Source organism: Cherax quadricarinatus, chromosome 21, assembly GCF_038502225.1.
Source record: "Cherax quadricarinatus isolate ZL_2023a chromosome 21, ASM3850222v1, whole genome shotgun sequence".
In the NCBI taxonomy this organism is placed as follows: domain Eukaryota; kingdom Metazoa; phylum Arthropoda; class Malacostraca; order Decapoda; family Parastacidae; genus Cherax; species Cherax quadricarinatus.
This window is the reverse complement of record NC_091312.1, coordinates 21,538,166-21,558,838: the sequence shown is the minus strand read 5'-3', so window position 1 is coordinate 21,558,838 and position 20,673 is coordinate 21,538,166. Positions and strand designations below refer to the sequence as shown.

Here is a 20,673-nt window from a genome sequence, read left to right as displayed (position 1 = left end):
AGTGTTTTTGGTCGGGTCTAATATCTACTGTACAGTTATGGATCAAAGCGTCACAGACGATGATTGATGATAAGTGAAAAAGTCGTTCGTGGATATAACCTGGTATAGTCACCCTTGGACATAACCTGGTATGCCCACCCTGTACATAACCTGGTATGCTCACCCTGGACACAACCTGGTATGTTCACCCTGGACATAACCTAGTATGCCCACCCTGGACATAACCTAGTATGCCCACCCTGGACATAACCTAGTATGCCCACCCTGGACATAACCTAGTATGCCCACCCTGGACATAACCTGGTATGCCCACCCTGTACATAACCTGGTATGCTCACCCTGGACACAACCTGGTATGTTCACCCTGGACATAACCTGGTATGCCCACCCTGGACATAACCTAGTATGCCCACCCTGGACATAACCTAGTATGCTCACCCTGGACTTAACCTGGTATGCTGAGATTTTCCGTCATACATTTCTGCTAAAAAAAATCTCTAACATCGTACTGTGGAATATAACCAGTTTACTTTTATTTACAGGATATATTTAAAGAAATGTACTTTGATCTTTCTCCTCATCATGATCTATGACTGGCGCTCTCTGTGCCACTACATGATCCCTACACAAACTTGACACATGAAGAGAATAATCTCAATTATCCGCGCGAAGGAGAGTTAATGAGAAGTCAGTGACTATGACACGTTGCGCGAATTATGAAGTTCGGAAAGTACAAAGAGACAATTAACATGGAAGAGTAGATAAGTGCCGCGGTGGTAGTGAAGTTCGCATACTAGATATAAGCAGGGTAGTGGGTAGAGTTAGTGTTAAGTGTGTGTGAGTGAGGCACAGGAGTGCCTGCGTCAGTGCCGAGCCATGGCGGTGTTATGTGAGAGGCCACCTGAGCTGCTCACGCCTCCCAACGTCATCATCACCCGCAACACGAAGGGCAACCACAACAACAACAACCTCAACAACCACAGTATGAGAGTCAGACTGGTTGAGGTACGTATGACTTCTTCTCACCAGTGACATCACCTGATTTCATCACAAGCTCAAAATAGCTAAACAAAACAACAAATGCATATTACAATTATTTGTAAGAGTTTTTTCCTATTTATGGAAAGGCAAGCAACCATCGGATTATTAATAATACTAATATAATTATACTTACTATTATTCAAATTATGATAATTTATATTTCGTTATAAAATAATATTGATTCACAGTCAATACATATATTATCTTGTTTCTCAAGCTGCAATAAACAGACTAACTTTGTTTTAAGTCATCGCTAAGGCAGTAATTTTGTTTTAACTTTTCACTAAGGTAGTAATTACTTTGTAAGTTATCACTAAGACAGAAACTCTTGTTATATATACATAAATCTTTCAGAACATTTGCCATATATAATTTCCAATGCATCAAACTGCATACGGGTTGAATTCTATAAATCTCTTATCTTAACATTTCATTTAATTATATTTATCACCTGGGTATTTTCATGAATTTTAATATGCTTTATATAATTACTATACATTTTACATTTTTTTTTTCATTTAATTCTTTCAGGTGAGTGTTATGGTGGAGAGCGAATTATGATTAACCTCAGCCAGACGGTAAGTACACTGAAATTCTGAGAGGGGGGAATAATTATCTTTTTTTTTTTGAGTTTCAACATGTCTGAAATTCATCTTCCACTGAGGATGAGCTCTATTTCATTTCGTACGTTTCTTTTAATTATTATTTAAATTGGTGGGAGAAGTGCAGTGAAAGCTTACAGAGGTTGTTACAATTAGTGGCGCTTGATGACATGACATGGAAGAATTAAATTTTTTTGGGTTAAGCCACTAAGCCCGAGTGGACACACACACACACACACACACACACACACACACACACACACACACAAGGCTGACAGAGACAGGATGTTCCAGAGGTGAGACACAGCAACAAGGGGTCACAGTTGGAAGTTGAAGACTCAGATGAATCACAGGGGTATTGGGAAGTATTTCTTCAGTCAAAGAGTTGTCAGGAAGTGGAATAATCTGGGAAGTGATGTAGTGGAAGAGGTATGATAAAGCTCATGGAGCAGGAAGAGTGATCTAGTAGCGACCAATGAAGAGGCGGTGCAGAGATATCTCCAAGACAAACCTTTTAGAGACAAACATTTACTAGTTAAGTAGATATCTCCAAGAAAAACCTTTTAGAGACAAACATTTACTAGTTAAGTCAGAAAATACCAGACAATTAGGACGTGGCAACAGCATCAGTGTGAGGCCTCTGAATGAAGAGAATAGTATGGATGACACCACGCTGGAGGGACGGAAGGTGACGGAAACGAAGGGATGGTGATCTAAAGGGAGGGATGGGGATGGAAAGCGGGGGATGGTGCTGGACAGGGAAAGATGGTGCCAGAAAAGAAAGGGTATGCTGGAAAGGAAGGGATAATGCTGAAAAAGGAAGGATAGTGCTGGAAATGGAAGGATAGTGCTGGAAAGAAAGGGATGGTGCTGGAGAGTTAAGGAGGGTACTGGAGAGGGAAGGGGGGTGCTGGAGAGGGAAGGAGGGTGCTGGAGAGGGAAGGAGGGTACTGAAGAGGGAACGAGGGTGCTGGAGAGGGAAGGTGGGTGCTGGAGGGGTAGGGAGGGTACTGGAGAGGGCTGGTGGGTGCTGGAGAGGGAAGGAGGGTACTGAAGAGGGAAGGGGGGTGCTGGAGAGGGAAGGAGGGTGCTGGAGAGGGAAGGAGGGTACTGAAGAGGGAACGAGGGTGCTGGAGAGGGAAGGTGGGTGATGGAGAGGGAAGGAGAGTGCTGGAGAGGGAATGAGAGTACTGGAGAGGGAAGAAGGGTGACGGAGAAGGAATGAGAGTGCTGGAGAGGGAAGGAGGGTACTGAAGAGGGAACGAGGGTGCTGGAGAGGGAAGGTGGGTGCTGGAGAGTTAAGGAGGGTACTGGAGAGGGAAGGGGGGTGCTGGAGAGGGAAGGAGGGTACTGAAGAGGGAAGGAGGGTGCTGGAGAGGGAAGGAGGGTGCTGGAGAGGGAAGGAGGGTACTGGAGAGGGAAGGAGGGTACTGAAGAGGGAACGAGGGTGCTGGAGAGGGAAGGTGGGTGATGGAGAGGGAAGGAGAGTGCTGGAGAGGGAATGAGAGTACTGGAGAGGGAAGAAGGGTGACGGAGAAGGAATGAGAGTGCTGGAGAGGGAAGGAGGGTACTGGAGAGGGAACGAGGGTGCTGGAGAGGGAAGGAAGGTCCTGGAGAGGGAAGAGAGGAACTGGAGAAGGAAGGAGGGTGCTGGAGAAGGAACAAGGTTGCAAGAGAAGGAAGGAAGATGCTGAAGAGGATAGGAGGGTGCTGGAGAGTTAAGGAGGGTGCTGGAGAGTTAAGAAGGTGCTGGAGAGGGAAGGAGGGTGCTGGAGAGGGGAGAATGGTGTTGGAGAAGGAAGGAGGGTGTTGGAGAAGGAATGAGAGTGCTAGAGAGGAAAGAAGAGTGCTGGAGAGGGAAGGAGGGTGATGGAGAGTTAAGGAGGGTGCTGGAGAGGGAAGGAAGGTGCTGGTTAAGTCAGAGAATACCAGACAATTAGCACGTGGCTTTATCAAATCATTCTTTGATTTACATGACAATAGCATCAGTGTGAGACCTCTGAATGTTAAGATGAGAGAGTAGTTTTGACGACACGACGCTGGAGGGAGGGAAGGTGACGGATAGGGAGGAATGGTGATCGAAAGGGAGGGATGGTGACCTAAAGAGAGGGATGGTGATTGTAAAGGGAGGGATTGTGCTGGAAGAAGAGAGATGGTGACAGAAAAGACGGGGTATACTAGAATAGAAGGGATGATGCCAGAAAAGGATGGATGGTGCTGGAGAAGGACACATTGTGATGGAAAAGGAGGGATGGTGATGGAAAAGGAAGGATAGTGCTGGAAAGGGAGGGATGGTGCTGGAGAGTTAAGGAGGGAACTGTAGAAAGAAGGAGGGTGCTGGAGAGGGGAAGAGGGTACTAGAGAGGGAAGGAGGGTGCCGGAGAGGGAAGGAGGGTGCTGGAGAGGGAAGGAGGGTGCTGGAGAAGGAAGGAAGGTGCTGGTTAGGGGAAAGGAGAGCACTAGAGAGGGACGGAGGGTGCTGGAGAAGGAATGAGGATGCTAGAGAGGGAAGAAGAGTACTGGAGATGGAAGGAAGATGCTGGAAAGGGAAAGAAGGTGTTGGAGATGGAAGGAGGATGCTGGGGAGGGAAAGAGGGTGCTGGAGAGGGAAGAAAGGTGCTGAAGAGGGAAGGAGAATGCTAGAGAGGGAAGGAGGGTGCTGGAGAGGGAAGGAGGGTGTTAGAGAGGGAAGGAGGGTGCTAGAGAGTGAAGGAGGGTGTTGGAGAGGGAAGGAAGGTCCTGGAGAGGGAAGGAAGCTGCTGGAGAGGGAAGGAGGGTGCGGGAGAGCGGGAGAAGGAAGGAGGGTGCCTGAGAGGGATGGAGGGTGCTGGGGAGGGAAGGAGGGTGCTGGGGAGGGAAGGAAATTGCTGGAGAGGGAAGGAAGATGCTGGAGAGTGAAGGAGGGTGCTGGAGAGGGGCGGAAGATGTTGGAGAGGGAAGGAAGGTGCTGGAGAGGGAGGGAAGGTGCTGGAGAGGGAAGGAAGGTGCTGGAGAGGGACGGAAGGCGCTGGAGAGGGAAGGAAGGTTCTGGAAAGGGAAGGAGGTTGCTGGAGAGAGAAGAAGGGTGCTGGAGAGGGAAGGAAGGTTCTGGAAATGGAAGGAGGGTGCTTGAGGAAAAGGAGGGTCCTGGAGAGGGAAGGCTAGTACTAGAATGAGCAAAGGGAACAATTAGAAGAAAGAGTGAAATATAATGGATGGAAGGGGTGAGAGGGAAGAGATAAAACTGAAAGGGGAGAAGACTAAAAAAGAAAATAAAGGAGAAATAATGGAAGAGAATAATGTAAAGACTCAAAAGAGGAAAGTCAAAGCGAGGGGAAGTGGACTAATAATAACAATGTAAGAGTGAAGAACAAGAGGGAGGGAGAAAAGATGAGAAGAGAGGGAAAACGAGAGCAAAACTGGAACAAGAGGGGAGATAGAGGATGTTTTGAAGTGAGAGGGGAGAGAGAGAGATGATGATTACGAGGGAGGGGCAGGGAACCCAGACTGTGACAAGGCTTAATGGGAATTGGAAATTGTGAGTGTTAGGAAGGACAGAGCAGAGACAGCGGTGGACCGTAGTGGCGAGGGGAAGAGAGAATAAATAGGCGTAGTAATAGGTAGGAGCTGGAAAGTGTCATTAGACTGGAAAGTGTCACTGGATTGGAAAGTGTCAGTGGATTGGAAAGTGTCATTGAATTGGAAAGTGTCATTGAATTGGAAAGTGTCACTGGATTGGAAAGTGTCATTGAATTGGAAAGTGTCATTGGATTGGAAAGTGTCACTGGATTGGAAAGTGTCACTGGATTGGAAAGTGTCATTGAATTGGAAAGTGTCATTGGATTGGAAAGTGTCACTGGATTGGAAAGTGTCACTGGATTGGAAAGTGTCACTGGACTGGAAAGTGTCATTGAATTGGAAAGTGTCACTGGATTGGAAAGTGTCATTGAATTGGAAAGTGTCATTGGATTGGAAAGTGTCATTGAATTGGAAAGTGTCATTGGATTGGAAAGTGTCATTGGATTGGAAAGTGTCACTGGAAGTGTCTACGTTGTGTCAGAAAGACCCATTAAAACCAGTGTGTTAGATGAAGATTCAGTGGACAGACAAGTGTGGGGAGAGAAGCACCCATTGAAGGGGTTCTTGTGGGGAGAGAACTGCCCATTTAAGGGGTTCTTGTAGGGGTTTTTCTGGAGAGAGAGAGAGAGGGAGAGAGAGAGAGAGAGAGAGAGAGAGAGAGAGAGAGAGAGAGAGAGAGAGAGAGAGAGAGAGAGAGAGAGAGAGAGAGAGAGAGAGAGAGACGTCCCGACATGATAGCTGTTGTTGAAACATTTTTGGATGACAGGACTCCAGAAAATTTTGCAAGAATTGTTGGCTACACCTCATGGATGAGAAGAGACAGGCAAGGGCAATGTACAGACCGCAGTGGCAACATGCAGACCCCATCAACTTTCTAATGGAAAATATTGACTCCCTTCTGCTACAACACAACTGTCAACATATCATAATAGTTGGTGACCTCAACCAGCACCTTATACAGAGGGACTTTGATGGCCTTCTTGCAGTGTTTGACATGAGAAACTTTGTTCTTTCCCTACTCACATCTCTGGCTCCTCCCTTGACCCAGTAGTGAGTGATCTGGCAGAAGGCATAGTCACTTGTCAACCCCTCGGCTATGGTGGATCGTCTGACCACAAGGCTGTTTTTACGACACTTAAGATCCCAACAGAACGAGCTGAGGAGTCCACACGCACAACCTGGCTATGGGAAAGAGGTAATTGGCCAGCCCTTCGCTCTGAGCTCGCCACCATCGATTGGAATGCTCTTCTCCAAGGGGATGTTGACAACCAAGTGAAAGCCTTCACTGGACACATCCTTAATCTACAACAAGAATACATTCCTCACCGGCAATATGTGACGAAGCCTACAGATCAGCCTTGGTTTGGCTTTCGTTGTAGAGAGGCTGCTACTGCTAAGTACAAAGCATAGCGAAGTTATAAGAGACATCCTACCACCTATAACAGGAACTTGCAGGCAAGCCTGTAGGCATATGGGTGACGTTCAAAAGTGGGCCATTGCTAAATGGGAGGTGGACACTAAAAGAAAGCTAGCATCAGGTAGGGTAGGCTCCAAAACCTGGTGGTCCCTGGTCAAGGACAGACAACGTTATCTGCCTGATGAACTCATTCCACCTCTAAATCGACAGGATGGGACCACCTCTACTAGTAGTCAAGAGAAGGCGGACCTCTTTGCTGAACACTTTGCTACCAAAATGCAAGTTCCTGATCCAGCAAGGGACCCTCCTTGGCTAGCTGGAAGAACTGTGTCAAAACTGTCAGTGGTGACAATAAGGCAGGAGGAAGTGCATTTCCTTCTTAAATCGCTTGACCAAGGAAAGGCTGTGGGCCCAGACAAGTTGAGCCCAAGATTGCTGAGAAGATGTGCAGACCAGCTAGCAGCACCTCTAACTCGCATCTTTAAGCACTGCCTAGTACAGTGTAAATGGCCCTCTCTATGGAAAGAGGCAAATGTAGTCCCTGTTCACAAAAAGAAGAGCAGAGCAGAAATCAGCAACTACAGACCAGTGTCACTCCTGTCAATCACAGGTAAGATCCTTGAGACAATAATCTCAAGACAAATGACAGAGTTTTTTGACTATCACTCACTACTTTGTGATCGTCAATATGGATTCAAGAAAGGTTACTCTGCTGCTGATCTGTTGTTAAACCTCTCCACTAAGTGGCACCAGTCACTTGATGAATCCAAAGTCAGCTGTGTGGTAGCACTGGACATTGCTGGCGCTTTCGACCGGGTGTGGCACCAGGGCCTCTTAGCAAAACTTCAAGCACTGGGAATTGCAGGCTCTACGTTATGTCTCCTCAGTGATTACCTTCATGGTAGATCTCTAAGTGTAGTTCTCAATGGAACGGAATCAGCAAGACATCCTATTGGGGCAAGTGTTCCACAAGGAAGCGTGCTGGGACCATTGTTATGGAATGTCTACTTCAACGACCTTCTTCATCTCATCCCAGAATCACATGCATATGCAGACGACTGTACACTGACATTCACTTATCCAAGAGAAGAAATGCCAGCTGCTCTAAGCTACATCAATCACCAGCTGAGAGCTATATCAGCTTGGGGAAATAGATGGCAAGTAACATTTGCACCTGAGAAAACGCAAATGATGATCGTCTCTAGGCACCATGATGGTAATGCTGTTGCAGTAGTAAGGATGAATGGGAGGGTGTTGGCACCTGGAGAAGAAGTTGATATCCTTGGGGTGAAATTTGACTCCAAACTAACCATGAAGAACCATGTTGTAAATCTTACAAACAAAACAGCCAGGAAGCTTACAGCACTTCGCCGTATCTCGCATCTACTTGACAGTAGGGGTTGCAAGATTCTGTATGAGGCACAAGTACACTCGCACCTTGAGTATGCTCCACTTTCTTGGTTTGCCTGCCCCCCCCCTTTCATCTGCGACTGCTTGACAGAGTAGAGAACAGAGCGTCTCATCTCTCGCCTGGACCCATCCTGGATAGATCTGTCATTTCAGCAGAGCCTTCAACACAGGAGGGATGTGGGTGGCCTTACTGTTATGTACAAGGTCAATATTGTCAAAGTAACACACTTGGATCCACTTCGAGGACAGCGTGAAACAAGCTTTTATGCCACAAGACGGGCAGAAAGTAGCAACTTCACTCTGGCTGTACCCTTCTCCAGAACATCACTCCATCTGAGATCATATATACCCAGGATGACTCGAGTATGGAACACATTTGTACAGGATGATGATGTCAACGAGATAAAGTCAGTTGATCAAATGAAAATGCTGGCCCACAGATGGCGCCAACTTCATCCTGTTCCCTACTTGTATGTCTCATAACAATAAAAATGCTTTCAAATGAGCTGATGTAGGTAACAGCTGTTAGCTTGTCAATAAAGCTAGGGATCCTTAACCTTGTCAAACCCTGTGAAAAAAAAAAGAGGAAGAGAGAGAAACACTCAAGAGTCCGTGTGAAGAGAGAAATCAAGGAAGTCAGGAAGTGTTTTTTTTTTTAAATTAAAGACTACCTTTTTTTTATTTGCAACTTATGTTAAAAACTACTTTTACTTTTTAAATTAAGACTTAAGTTTTTTTTTAAATTAAGACCAACCTTAGCTTTTTTTAAATTAAGATGTACCGTTGCCACTTTTGTACACACTTCTGAAGTTAAGAACCTTTTAAGAATACGCTGTTGAGTGCATTCCATTATTATTTTTTTAATTCATCGTTCCAGGTTCATTAGTTAAGTTTTACAATTTTCTTTTTAGACACTGGAAACACTTTTGTGTTTGTTCACTGCACAATAAATACACTTTCCCAAATTGACCGAATTAGCTAAATTAGTTTATGTAAATTGCAGGAGGGAGAAGGAGAGAGAGAGAGAGAGAGAGAGAGAGAGAGAGAGAGAGAGAGAGAGAGAGAGAGAGAGAGAGAGAGAGAGAGAGAGAGAGAGAGAGAGAAAGAGAGAGAGAGAGAGAGTATAAGGCCTCACGCCTATCTCGTGATTATTATTTGTAAAGAAATGACTTCAGGTCAGTGGGTGAAGAGACACAACAATAAATACTGAAGGAAAAAGCTTGCATCTTCATTTTCCTGGTCAAGATGTACAAAATGTTATGAGAAATATTACTACTAACACCATTCCTTTTTTGTAAGTGATAATACTTGTGAATATATGTACACTTACTTTATATTGCTGTAATCCTCAGTTTATTGTTGACACTCTGAAGTATTCAATTGGCGCTTTACATTGTTCAACTTACACTGCAGTGTTCAGCATACATTCCACAGTGTTCAGCTTAACATTCTAGTCTTACCTAGCTACACGCTATGAACTTCGCCCGAATCAACTGTAACTCGACTTAATTACAAACATCAAGGCTTGAGCAGGTACCTCTTACCGACGTTAACAAGTGGTAAAGTGCACTTTAGTCTTGGCTCTACAAGGCTTTACCAACATGTTTGATTATGATGTAGTATATGGAATCCATTTGGTTGTCTCTGACCGCTACCCAAATATCGAAGTGAAGCAGTCCTATAGGAATATGGCCGACAAATTTGAAAAGATACAGGCTGCATAACAAGAGTCTACTGAGGCAACGTTTCGCTCTAAGGAGAGTTTTCTAGTTTACTGATTGTTGTTGGGGGGTCGAAAGACCACTTACATTATCAATCCCTATTTGTTGTTGTCCTAAAGCTGGTCGGTGAAAGGAAAGAGGACAGGAGTTCCCTCTGCAAATAGAATCGGGAACTAAAAGTTTCCAGTTAGGTCAGGTGGACCCCTTGCTTAAGCCCCAGCAGAGTTGAACTAACTCCTGATGAAGCTTCCTATACAGGCCACAGGACTCTTGGTAGATCTGTGGACTTGACAGGACCAACTTAACATGAGCTGGAATCAATTTCACAACAATTCCTTGCTTTCTCTCTCTCTCCCTCTCTCTCTCTCCCTCTCTCTCTCTCCCTCTCTCTCTCTCCCTCTCTCTCTCTCCCTCTCTCTCTCTCCCTCTCTCTCTCTCTCTCTCTTATCTGCATCCTTTTTTCCTCCCTTTTCTCTTTCACTCTCTTCTCTGTTCTCCTGCTATATCTCCTTAACTTAACATAAGAACATAAGAAAGGAGGAACACTGCAGGAGGCCTGCTGGCCCATACTAGGCAGGTCCTTTACAATTCATCCCACTAACAAAACATTTGCCCAACCCAATTTTCAATGCCACCCAAGAAATAAGCTCTGATGTGAAAGTCCCACTCAAATCCAACCCCTCCCACTCATGTACTTATCCAACCTAGATTTGAAACTACCCAAAGTCCCAGCCTCAATAACCCAACTAGGTAGACTGTTCCACTCATCAACTACCCTATTTCCAAATCAATACTTTCCTATGTCCTTTCTAAATCTAAACTTATCTAATTTAAATCCATTACTGCGGGTTCTCTCTCTGAGACATCCTCAAGACCTTATTAATATCCCCTTTATTAATACCTATCTTCCACTTATACACTTCGATCAGGTCTCCCCTCATTCTTCGTCTAACAAGTGAATGTAACTTAAGAGTCTTCAATCTTTCTTCATAAGGAAGATTTCTAATGCTATGTATTAATTTAGTCATCCTACGCTGAATGTTTTCTAACGAATTTATGTCCATTTTGTAATACGGAGACCAGAACTGAGCTGCATAATCTAGGTGAGGCCTTACTAATGATGTATAAAGCTGCAGTATGACCTCTGGACTTCTGTTGCTTACACTTCTTGATATAAATCCCAGTAATCTATTTGCCTTATTACGTACGCTTAGGCATTGCTGTCTTGGTTTAGGGTTGCTGCTCACCATAACCCCCAAGTCCTTTTCGCAATCTGTATGGCTAAGTTCTACATCATTTAACTTATAAGTACTAGGGTTATGGGCACTCCCAAGCTTCAGAACCTTGCATTTATCTACATTGAACTGCATCTGCCACTTTTCTGACCAAGAATAGAGTTTGTTTAAATCCTCCTGAAGTTCCATAACATCTACGTTTGATTCAATTATCCTACCTATCTTTGTGTCATCGGCGAATTTGCTCATATCACTAGTAATTCCCTCATCAAGATCATTGATATATATTATAAACAACAACGGGCCCAAGACTGATCCCTGTGGAACGCCACTTGTTACAGATCCCCACTCGGATTTAACCCCATTTATGGACACTCTCTGCTTCCTGTCAGTGAGCCATGACTCGATCCACGAGAGCACCCTTCCCCCAATGCCATGAGCTGCCACTTTCTTTAACAGTCTATGGTGCAGAACTCTATCAAATGCCTTACTAAAATCTAAGTAAATAATATCAAATTCTTTATTGTGGTCAACAGCCTCAAAAGCTTTACTGAAGAAAGTTAATAAATTAGTTAGACAAGACCGGCCTCTTGTGAATCCATGCTGAGTATCATTAATCAAGCTATGCTTATCGAGATGCCTTCTTATAATCTCAGCTATAATTGACTCTAGTAATTTGCCTACAATTGAGGTCAGGCTTATTGGGCGGTAATTTGACGGTAACGACTTGTCCCCTGTTTTAAAAATAGGAGTTACATTAGCCATCTTCCACATATCAGACACTACACCTGTTTGAAGAGATAAATTAAAAATATTAGTTAATGGTTCACAGAGTTCCATTTTGCATTCCTTAAGAACCCTTGAAAAAACCTCATCAGGACCCGGCGACTTATTTTGCTTCAGTCTGTCTATCTGCTTCACAACCATCTCACTAGTGACTGTGATGTTACATAATTTATCTTCTTCTAGCCCACTATAAAAATTAATTACTGGAATATTGTTAGTGTCTTCCTGTGTAAAAACTGAGAGAAAATAATTATTTAAAATCGAGCACATTTCATTCTCTTTGTCAGTAAGGTGCCCATAGTTATTTTTAAGGGGACCTATCTTATCTCTAACTTTTGTTCTATAGACCTGGAAAAAACTTTTTGGGTTAGTTTTAGAATCCCTAGCAACTTTAATTTCATAGTCCCTTTTAGCTTTTCTTATCCCCTTTTTAATGTCCCTCTTAATGTCAATATACTGATTCATAAGATGACCCTCACCTCTTTTGATACGCCTATAAATTCCTTTCTTATGCCCTAGTAGATATTTGAGCCTATTATTCATCCATTTTGGGTCATTTCTATTTGATCTAATTTCTTTATATAGGATAAACGCTCTTTGAGCAGCATGTATAGTGTTCAGAAAACTGTCATATTGATAGCTCTCTTCGTTACCCCAGTCAACAGATGACAAGTGTTCTCTAAGCCCATCGTAATCTGCTAAGCGAAAATCTGGGACTGTTACTGAGTTATCGCTACTATCGTACTTCCATTCAATGCTAAATGTAATTGATTTGTGGTCACTAGCACCCAGTTCCTCTGAAATTTCTAAATTATTAACAAGGGATTCATTGTTTGCCATAACTAAGTCAAGCAGGTTATTTCCCCTTGTAGGTTCTGTCACAAACTGCTTCAAAAAACAATCCTGAAATACTTCTAAGAAGTCGTATGATTCTAAATTCCCAGTCAAGAAATTCCAATCAACATGACTAAAGTTAAAGTCTCCTAGAATTACTACATCATCGTGCCTTGTGGCCTTAACAATTTCCTCCCATAGTAGTTTCCCTTGGTCCCTATCTAAGTTTGGGGGACGGTATATCACTCCTAAAATCAGTTTTTCATGCCCCTCTGAAAATTCTATCCAAACAGACTCTGTATGTGTTACTTCAGACTTAATACCCCTTTTTATGCAACAGTTCAAGCGATCTCGGACATACAATGCCACCCCACCCCCCCTCCCAATACTTCTATCTTCTTGGAACAATTTAAAACCCTGAATATGACATTCCGCAGGCATGTCCCGACTTTTTGAATTAAACCACGTCTCAGTTAAGGCAAATACATCAATGTTACCTACACTAGCAACTAATCTCAACTCGTCCATCTTATTTCTAGCACTACGGCAATTAGCATAATAAACATTGAAAGACTCTCCTTTCTCTTTACCCTTCCTGCTCATTTCTATTTTTCTACTAAACCTATTACTGTCCTTATCACCCAAGGTCCCTGGCTTTTCAATATCTATCTCGTTCTTATTATAACTAGTTCCCCTAGAACTCGTAATATTACTACACTGGGACTTCACTGTTTTCCTGCCAAAACCCATACCACTAACTATTCCTAGTTTAAAGACCTAACAGCTCCCTCCACTGCAGTTGCCAGTGCTCCCACCCCACTCCTAGATAAGTGAACCCCATCCCTAGCATACATGTCATTTCTGCCATAGAAGAGGTCCCAGTTGTCAATGAATGTTACCGCATTTTCCTTACAGTATTTGTCCAGCCAGCAATTGACACCAATTGCCCTGGACAACCATTCATTTCCAACTCCCCTCCTTGGCAAAATACCACATATGAGAGGGTTCCCACCCTTCCTCCTAATTATTTCTATTGCTGACCTATACCTGCTAATCAGGTCCTCACTCCTACGTCTGCCAACATCGTTGCCTCCAGCACTGAGACAGATAATAGGATTGCTCCCATTACCTCTCATGATGTCATCCAGACGGCTAACAATATCCTCCATCCCAGCCCCAGGAAAGCAAACTCTCTGTCTCCTACTCCTGTCCTTCAAGCAGAACGCCCTATCCATATACCTAACTTGGCTATCCCAAACAACAACAATATTCGTACTTTCCTTGGTGTCGTTCATCGTGACGTTCCCAGTAGTCGACTCACATTCGTCGGGTAGCACTGAGAATGTATTGGATGTTTCCACAACAGTTTCCACGGCAGTCTCTTTCTTCTTCATCGTTTCTACCTTTCCATTCGTCTTCTTGATCGTCAACTTCTTTCCCTGCTGTCCAGCCACTGACCAGTTTCCCTTCTTGACCTGAGGACTCAAAACAGGAGGACTACTCCGAATCTTTTTGTTTTCCTCGGTCAGTCGCCGAATTTCCATATTCGCCAACCTCAATTCTTCCTTAAGCTGTTGGTAAAGTTGCTCGATGGAGGGCATCTTGCTTCAGTTCTAGAGAGCGCGCAAACAGGTCTTCACAGAGCCAAGTACACGTCAACACTCTGTCTTCCACTTCCACTCTTCCCTCTTCCTCTCTTTTTCCCTCGTAATTTATGACAGCAAGGCAGCAAGAGCCAGAATTAGGCTGATGGAAAAGTAATTTAAGGAAACATTGCTTCGCCATCCTCAACCATCACTATTACTCCCAATATCACATTTACTCTTTCCTCTCTCAACTACCACCCAACAAATGCATCCATCACTACTACTACTGCTACTACATCTACTACTACTACTACTGCCTACTACTACTACCTACTACTACCACTACTACTACCACCACCATCATCACTGTGAATGCTCATCCCCTATGTCAACCACCACCCAACTCGTACTCTGACATGGGATTCCAAATAAATAGAAAAACCAAGTTCCATTTCAAGAATTTTTTGCAACTTAAGTCCAGCATTCCAGTGAGATTACAATTTCGGATTCATTGGTTTCCTAAATCGGCTCCTTCCAGCCTCCCCCGCACCACGAAAATAAATATAAAAAGTATCCTTTCTTACAGGGAATCCTGGTTCCAAATCCAGTTTTCCAGTGAAATTTCTTCCCTTCTCAAGCGTTTTCTTCCAGACTCGGTCTCAGGTTTTTAGAAAATTTTGTTCTCTGGATATTTTAAATCACTTTCAAGATACCTTTTAGCTTGGCTCAAACAATTTAAACTTATTGTCATGATAGGAAAGGTGGAAAATTGAAGGGAAATGGAATGGACGGGGCGATAAAGGAAGCAGAGGAAAGCGATAGAAAGAGGAGGGAAAGAGAGGAAAGGGAAAAAGGAGGAGAATGAAAGAAAAATGAGGGAAGGGTGTATGGGGGAAGAAGAATAGACTGAAAAAAAATTGAAAGGGTGGAGAAGGAACAGGAATAAGATCAAAGAGAAAAGGGGTGAAGGGGGAAGAGAGGAGAATGTAGGAAAGAGAATGTAAAGGATGAAGAGGGAAGGAGAGGGCCATGAGACAAAGAGCTGGAATGAGATAAGATATAATTCTTGGAATTCTAGAGTGATAAAACTTTAGGAAGAGTGTGGAAGTTCTGAATACTGGAGAAATTGGTTGATTGTGAAGAAAATTGTGAGAGGCAATTGTTTGCTGCGTATTAGACACCATATTGCTGGGTGACTGTGTGGGTGTTGTTTGATGGATACTGTAGACTGTATGTGATTGCATTGATGGGTACTGTGTGAATATTAGAGTATTGTAAGCTGAGTAATAACAAAGATGAGAGATCGTGTGTACATAAAAAAACAACAGATTCCCTGTTTTTGCCAAAGGGAGATACATAATGTTTCATATATATTATTTTTTATGACATACATAGACTGTCCCTTTACATATGGAAAATTATTTCTTCTACATCTTTAATTAAAATATTTTTCCGCTAAATAATATTCACATCTCACCTTTATCTCAAACACCTTTTACAGCATCCGTACACACAGTAGATACGCTTAAGTAGCATTTCTTCATATTCCACAACATTCATGGCACCGCACACTTTATGCAAGACAGTGCAACATGTTGCATATTAAAACAGGTCAAGAAATGGTTTCACAGGAAAAATATCAACATTATTCAGTTGCAGAGAACATCCCTGACCTGAATCCTATCGAAATTTGCTGAAATAAAATGAAAGCAAAGCGCTATTCGAGAAACACGTCATCAATACTGTGCTTGACCAAAGAAATAAAATGTCTGGATTCAAGAAATGGAGTTAATTTACTTTGAGAAAAATACATGGACTCATGAGCAAATATTGTAAGGTAAGTGAAATTACCTTTTCTCAACCCATTTTCTGAAGTTTCTAAAATTCCTCTAAAATTTGGCAATTTTCAAAGTCTACATACATCAATTTATCCTCTTAGATGCTTAAGGGAATTATGTGGACTCACACATACGGTTTGAAGCAAATTCTTTTTTCGATTAGGTTAGGAAAGGTCAGCTTGTCCACTTAGTATAAAAAATAACCAATTATAAAGTATTACAAAGGTAAACATATAAATATAAGATAAACGCGATATAAAGTTGTACCGTGGAACGAAAAATGGGCAGCCACTCAGCCACTCAGCTCTGTCAACATAACTCTGTCAGATTTTCATTGTTTACAATGACTTTATCAATTTCCCAGCTGACTGTCTTTACAACAATGAAATAATGTCTATGACGAAGAGGACTCGCTGTTTGTGTGTATGCGTATATATATATATATATATATATATATATATATATATATATATATATATATATATATATATATATATATATATATATATATATATATATATATACTTTTTGTAACCCGCATCTAATCTCCAAACTATTGCTGTTCTGCATAATCACACCACACATTGCTTACAGACACGACAGCTTTACTGCCTACAGTCTTCTCCTTGTTGCAACATTCACCTCCTATGTTTCACACCTATATAAGAACGTTGGTACCACAATATTCTCATATATTCTCTTCTTTGCTTCCATGGATAACGTTCTTTGTCTCCATAGACTCCTCAGTTCTCTAGTCACATTTTTTCATGGACCGCATCTGCTGACGAGTCAACTCCAAAATATGTGAATACATTCACTTCCTCTACAATCCTTCTCTCTAATCTGATATCCAGTCTTTCATTTCCTAATATTTATGTTATTCTCATTACTTTTCCTATTTTCACTTTTATTTTGCTTCGTTTATATACCCTCTCAAATTCGTCTCCTGGCCGCTGCAACTTCTTTTCAGAATCTAGCAAAACCACAGTGTCTGCAACAACAAGCAACTATATCATCTCTCAATCTACAACTATACTGAACAACCATAGTAACATTTAAGGCCTACTTTTGCTGGGAAATATTCTCCCTCTCTCTTACATACCCTAACCTTAACCTCACTATCCTCCTAAAAACTCTTAACTTCTTTCAATAACGTACTACCTAACCATAGGCTTGCAACATCTGCCGCATTGCTTCCCTATCCACCCTATCCAAATCCATAAATGCAACGAAAACCTCTTCACCCTTATGTAAATACTGTTCACTTATATGCTTTATGGTATAAACCTTGGTAAAAGATGCCGACAAATTGATTTAAAAGGACACGTAAGCAGACAGTAGAATATATTTAATAGAGAACGTTTCAGTCTTGGGGCCAAAACGTTTCTTTCTAAACCAACTTATATGTTTCATTGTAAGCACTTGGTCTACACTCCCCCTACCCTTCCTAAAGCCTCCTTGTTCATCTGTGATCCTGCTCTCTCTTTTACTTTTAATTGTTTCAATAATAACTCTACCATACACCTTACAAGTTATACTCAACAGGTTTATTCCTCTATAATTCTAACACTCTTTTTTGTCCCCTTACCTAGGTACCTTCCCCTCGCTCATACACTTATTAAATAAAAACACCAACTATTTCAGAACTATATTCTCACCTTCTTTTAACATATCTGTCTTGATCCCATCAATCTCAGCTGCTTTACATTCATTCTACCCAAAGCCTCACGCACTTTATCCTCCCAACATTCACAACCGGCTCTTCCTCACTCCTAAAAGATGTTATACTTCACTATCCATTGCATGAAATCACAGCTTCCTTTATCATTATCAACATTAAGAGTTCCTCAAAATTTCCCTCCATCTTCCAGGTTCCTCTGACTCTCCATCTAATAACTCACCTCTTCTGTTTTTTTTTTTAAATGTAAAATCCATTCATGCCCAAGGCTTTCTCAACTGATCAATTCCACTCCAAAACTTTTTATTTTGTCAGCAAAATTCGATGTCAGTATCTCACCCAATTTCTAATTTGCTCTCCTTTTACATTCCTTCACCATGTCGCTTATACTATACACAGATGCTCACAGAATCATCCTATACGCTGATGCTGTTTCCAAGACCTTTCGAACTGTCGTTTTTCTTAGAAATCGTGAGAGACTTATCAGAGAATGTAAAATCAGATGTAAGATAAATCTACTTTTTATATGTATTTAGCACAGGTTGAGACGAAGACTAAAGATCAATAAAATAAGGAAAACATACAAAAAGTACTGGAAATTTTTAAGACTGGTAGCTTTCAGCCTTCTCATCCTTGCTGAACACTTGTTGACACACACACACACACACACACACACACACACACACACACACACACACACACACACACACCCTACCCCTACAGAAACCCCCTATGGGAGCTCTTCCTCCACCTCCACTGCAACCCCCCACAGGCCCCCACCAGGGCTCCTGTACACAAATGCGGATGGATTAACGAATAAATATGAGGAATGGCAAGAAAGAATCAATGAGAAGTCCCCAGACATCATAGCAGTTACAGAAACAAAACTCACGGAGAAAATAACAGATGCAATCTTCCCACCAGGATACCAGATCATGAGGAAAGATAGAAGGGGCAGAAGGGGAGGAGGGGTTGCTCTGCTCGTAAAAAAACCGATGGAAATTCGAGAAAATGGGAGGCATAGACGAGACAGGAGAAAGGGACTACATAGTAGGTACACTTCAGTCTAGGGAGCACAAAGTGGTCATTGCCGTGATGTATAATTCACCACAGAACTGCACGAGGCCAAAAGCGGAATATGAAGAGAGCAATGGTGGACACACTTGCTGAGGTGGCAAGAAGAGTTCACTCCAGCAGAGCAAAGTTGCTGGTTATGGGGGATTTCAACCACAGGGAGATTGACTGGGAAAACCTGGAGCCACATGGGGGTCCCGAAACATGGAGAGCCAAGATGTTGGATGTGGTGCTGGAAAACCTCATGCACCAACATGTTAAGGGCACTACCAGAGGGAGAGGGGAGGATGAACCAGCAAGATTGGACCTTGTGTTCACCATGGGCAGTTCAGACATTGAGGACATCACATATGAGAGTACCCTAGAAGCTAGTGACCACGTAGTTCTGTGCTTTGAATACATAGTAGAGTTGCAAGTGGAGAGTAACAGGAGTTGAATGGGAAAAGCCTGACTATAAAAGAGGGGACTACACAGGGCTGAGGAACTTCCTGCAGGAGGTTCCGTGGGACAGAGAACTGGCAGGAAAGCCAGTAAACGAAATGATGGAATATGTAACAACAAAATGCAAGGAGGCAGTGGAAACGTTTATTTCCAAGGGCAACAGAAACAATGGGAAGACCAGAACGAGTCCCTGGTTTATCCGACGGCGTAAGGAGGCAAAAACAAAGTGCAATAGAGAATGTAAAAGTACAGAAGGCAGAGAACACATGAAAATAAGAAGATCAGTTGCAGAGCCAGGAACGAGTATGCACAGGTAAGGAGGGAGGCCAAAGGACAGTATGAAAATAACATAGCATCGAAAATCAAGACTGACCCGAAACTGTTGTATAGCCACATCAGGAGGAAGACAACAGTCAAAGACCAGGTGATCAGACTGAGGACAGAAGGTGGAGAACTCACAAGAAATGATCAGGAGGTATGTGAGGAGCTAAACAGGAGATTTAAGGAAGTTTTTTTCAGTAGAGACAGGAAGGGCTGTGGGAAGACAGCACAGCAGGGAACATCAAGAGGGAATATACCAACAAGTGTTGGATGACATACGAACAACCGAGGAGGAAGTGCAGAAGCTCCTAAGTGACCTTGATACCTCAAAGGGGATGGGACCGGACAACATCTTCCCATGGGTCCTTAGAGAAGGAGCAGAGATGCTGTGTTTGCCCCTAACCACAATCTTCAACACATCCCTTGAAACTGGGCAACTACCTGAGAAATGGAAGACAGCAAATGTAGTCCCAATATTTAAGAAAGGAAACAGAAATGAGGCACTAAACTACAGACCTGTGTCTCTGACATGTATTGTGTGCAAAGTCATGGAGAAGATTATCAGGAGGAGAGTGGTGGAACACCTGGAACGGAGCAAGATTATAAATGAAAACCAGCATGGGTTCATGGAAGGCAAAGCCTGTGTCACAAACCTTCTTGAGTTTTATGACAAGGTAACAGAAGTAAGACACGAGAGAGAGGGGTGGGTTGATTGCGTTTTCCTAGACTGCAGGAAGGCCTCTGACACAGTTCCCCACAAGAGATTAGTGCAGAAGCTGAAGGATCAGGCGCATATAACAGGGAGGGCACTGCAATGGATCAGGGAATACCTGACAGGGAGGCAACAACGAGTCATGGTACGTGAAGAGGTATCACAGTGGGCGCCTGTGACGAGCGGGGTCCCACAGGGGTCAGTTCTAGGACCAGTGCTATTTTTTAAATATGTGAACGACATGATGGAAGGAATAGACTCTTAAGTATCCCTATTCGCAGATGATGTGAAGTTGATCAGAAGAATTAAATCGGATGAGGATGAGGCAGGACTGCAAAAAGACCTGGACAGGCTGAACATGTGGTCCAGAAACTGGCTTCTCAAATTCAACCCTGCCAAATGCAAAGCCATGAAGATTG

The 20,673-nt window shown here is 42.8% G+C and overlaps 1 protein-coding gene across 1 annotated transcript in view; it reads left to right on the top strand.

The window, feature by feature from the left end:
- Window positions 1-542: 542 nt before the first annotated feature.
- Window positions 543-20,673, top strand: part of Syn2 (Syntrophin-like 2) — a gene marked incomplete at its 5' end in the record, with an annotated part of 584,160 nt that continues 564,029 nt past the window's right edge. Inside the window, 1 exon segment of the mRNA XM_053777238.2 lies at window positions 543-1,005. Within this exon segment, the coding sequence (XP_053633213.2) occupies window positions 877-1,005 (129 nt within the window).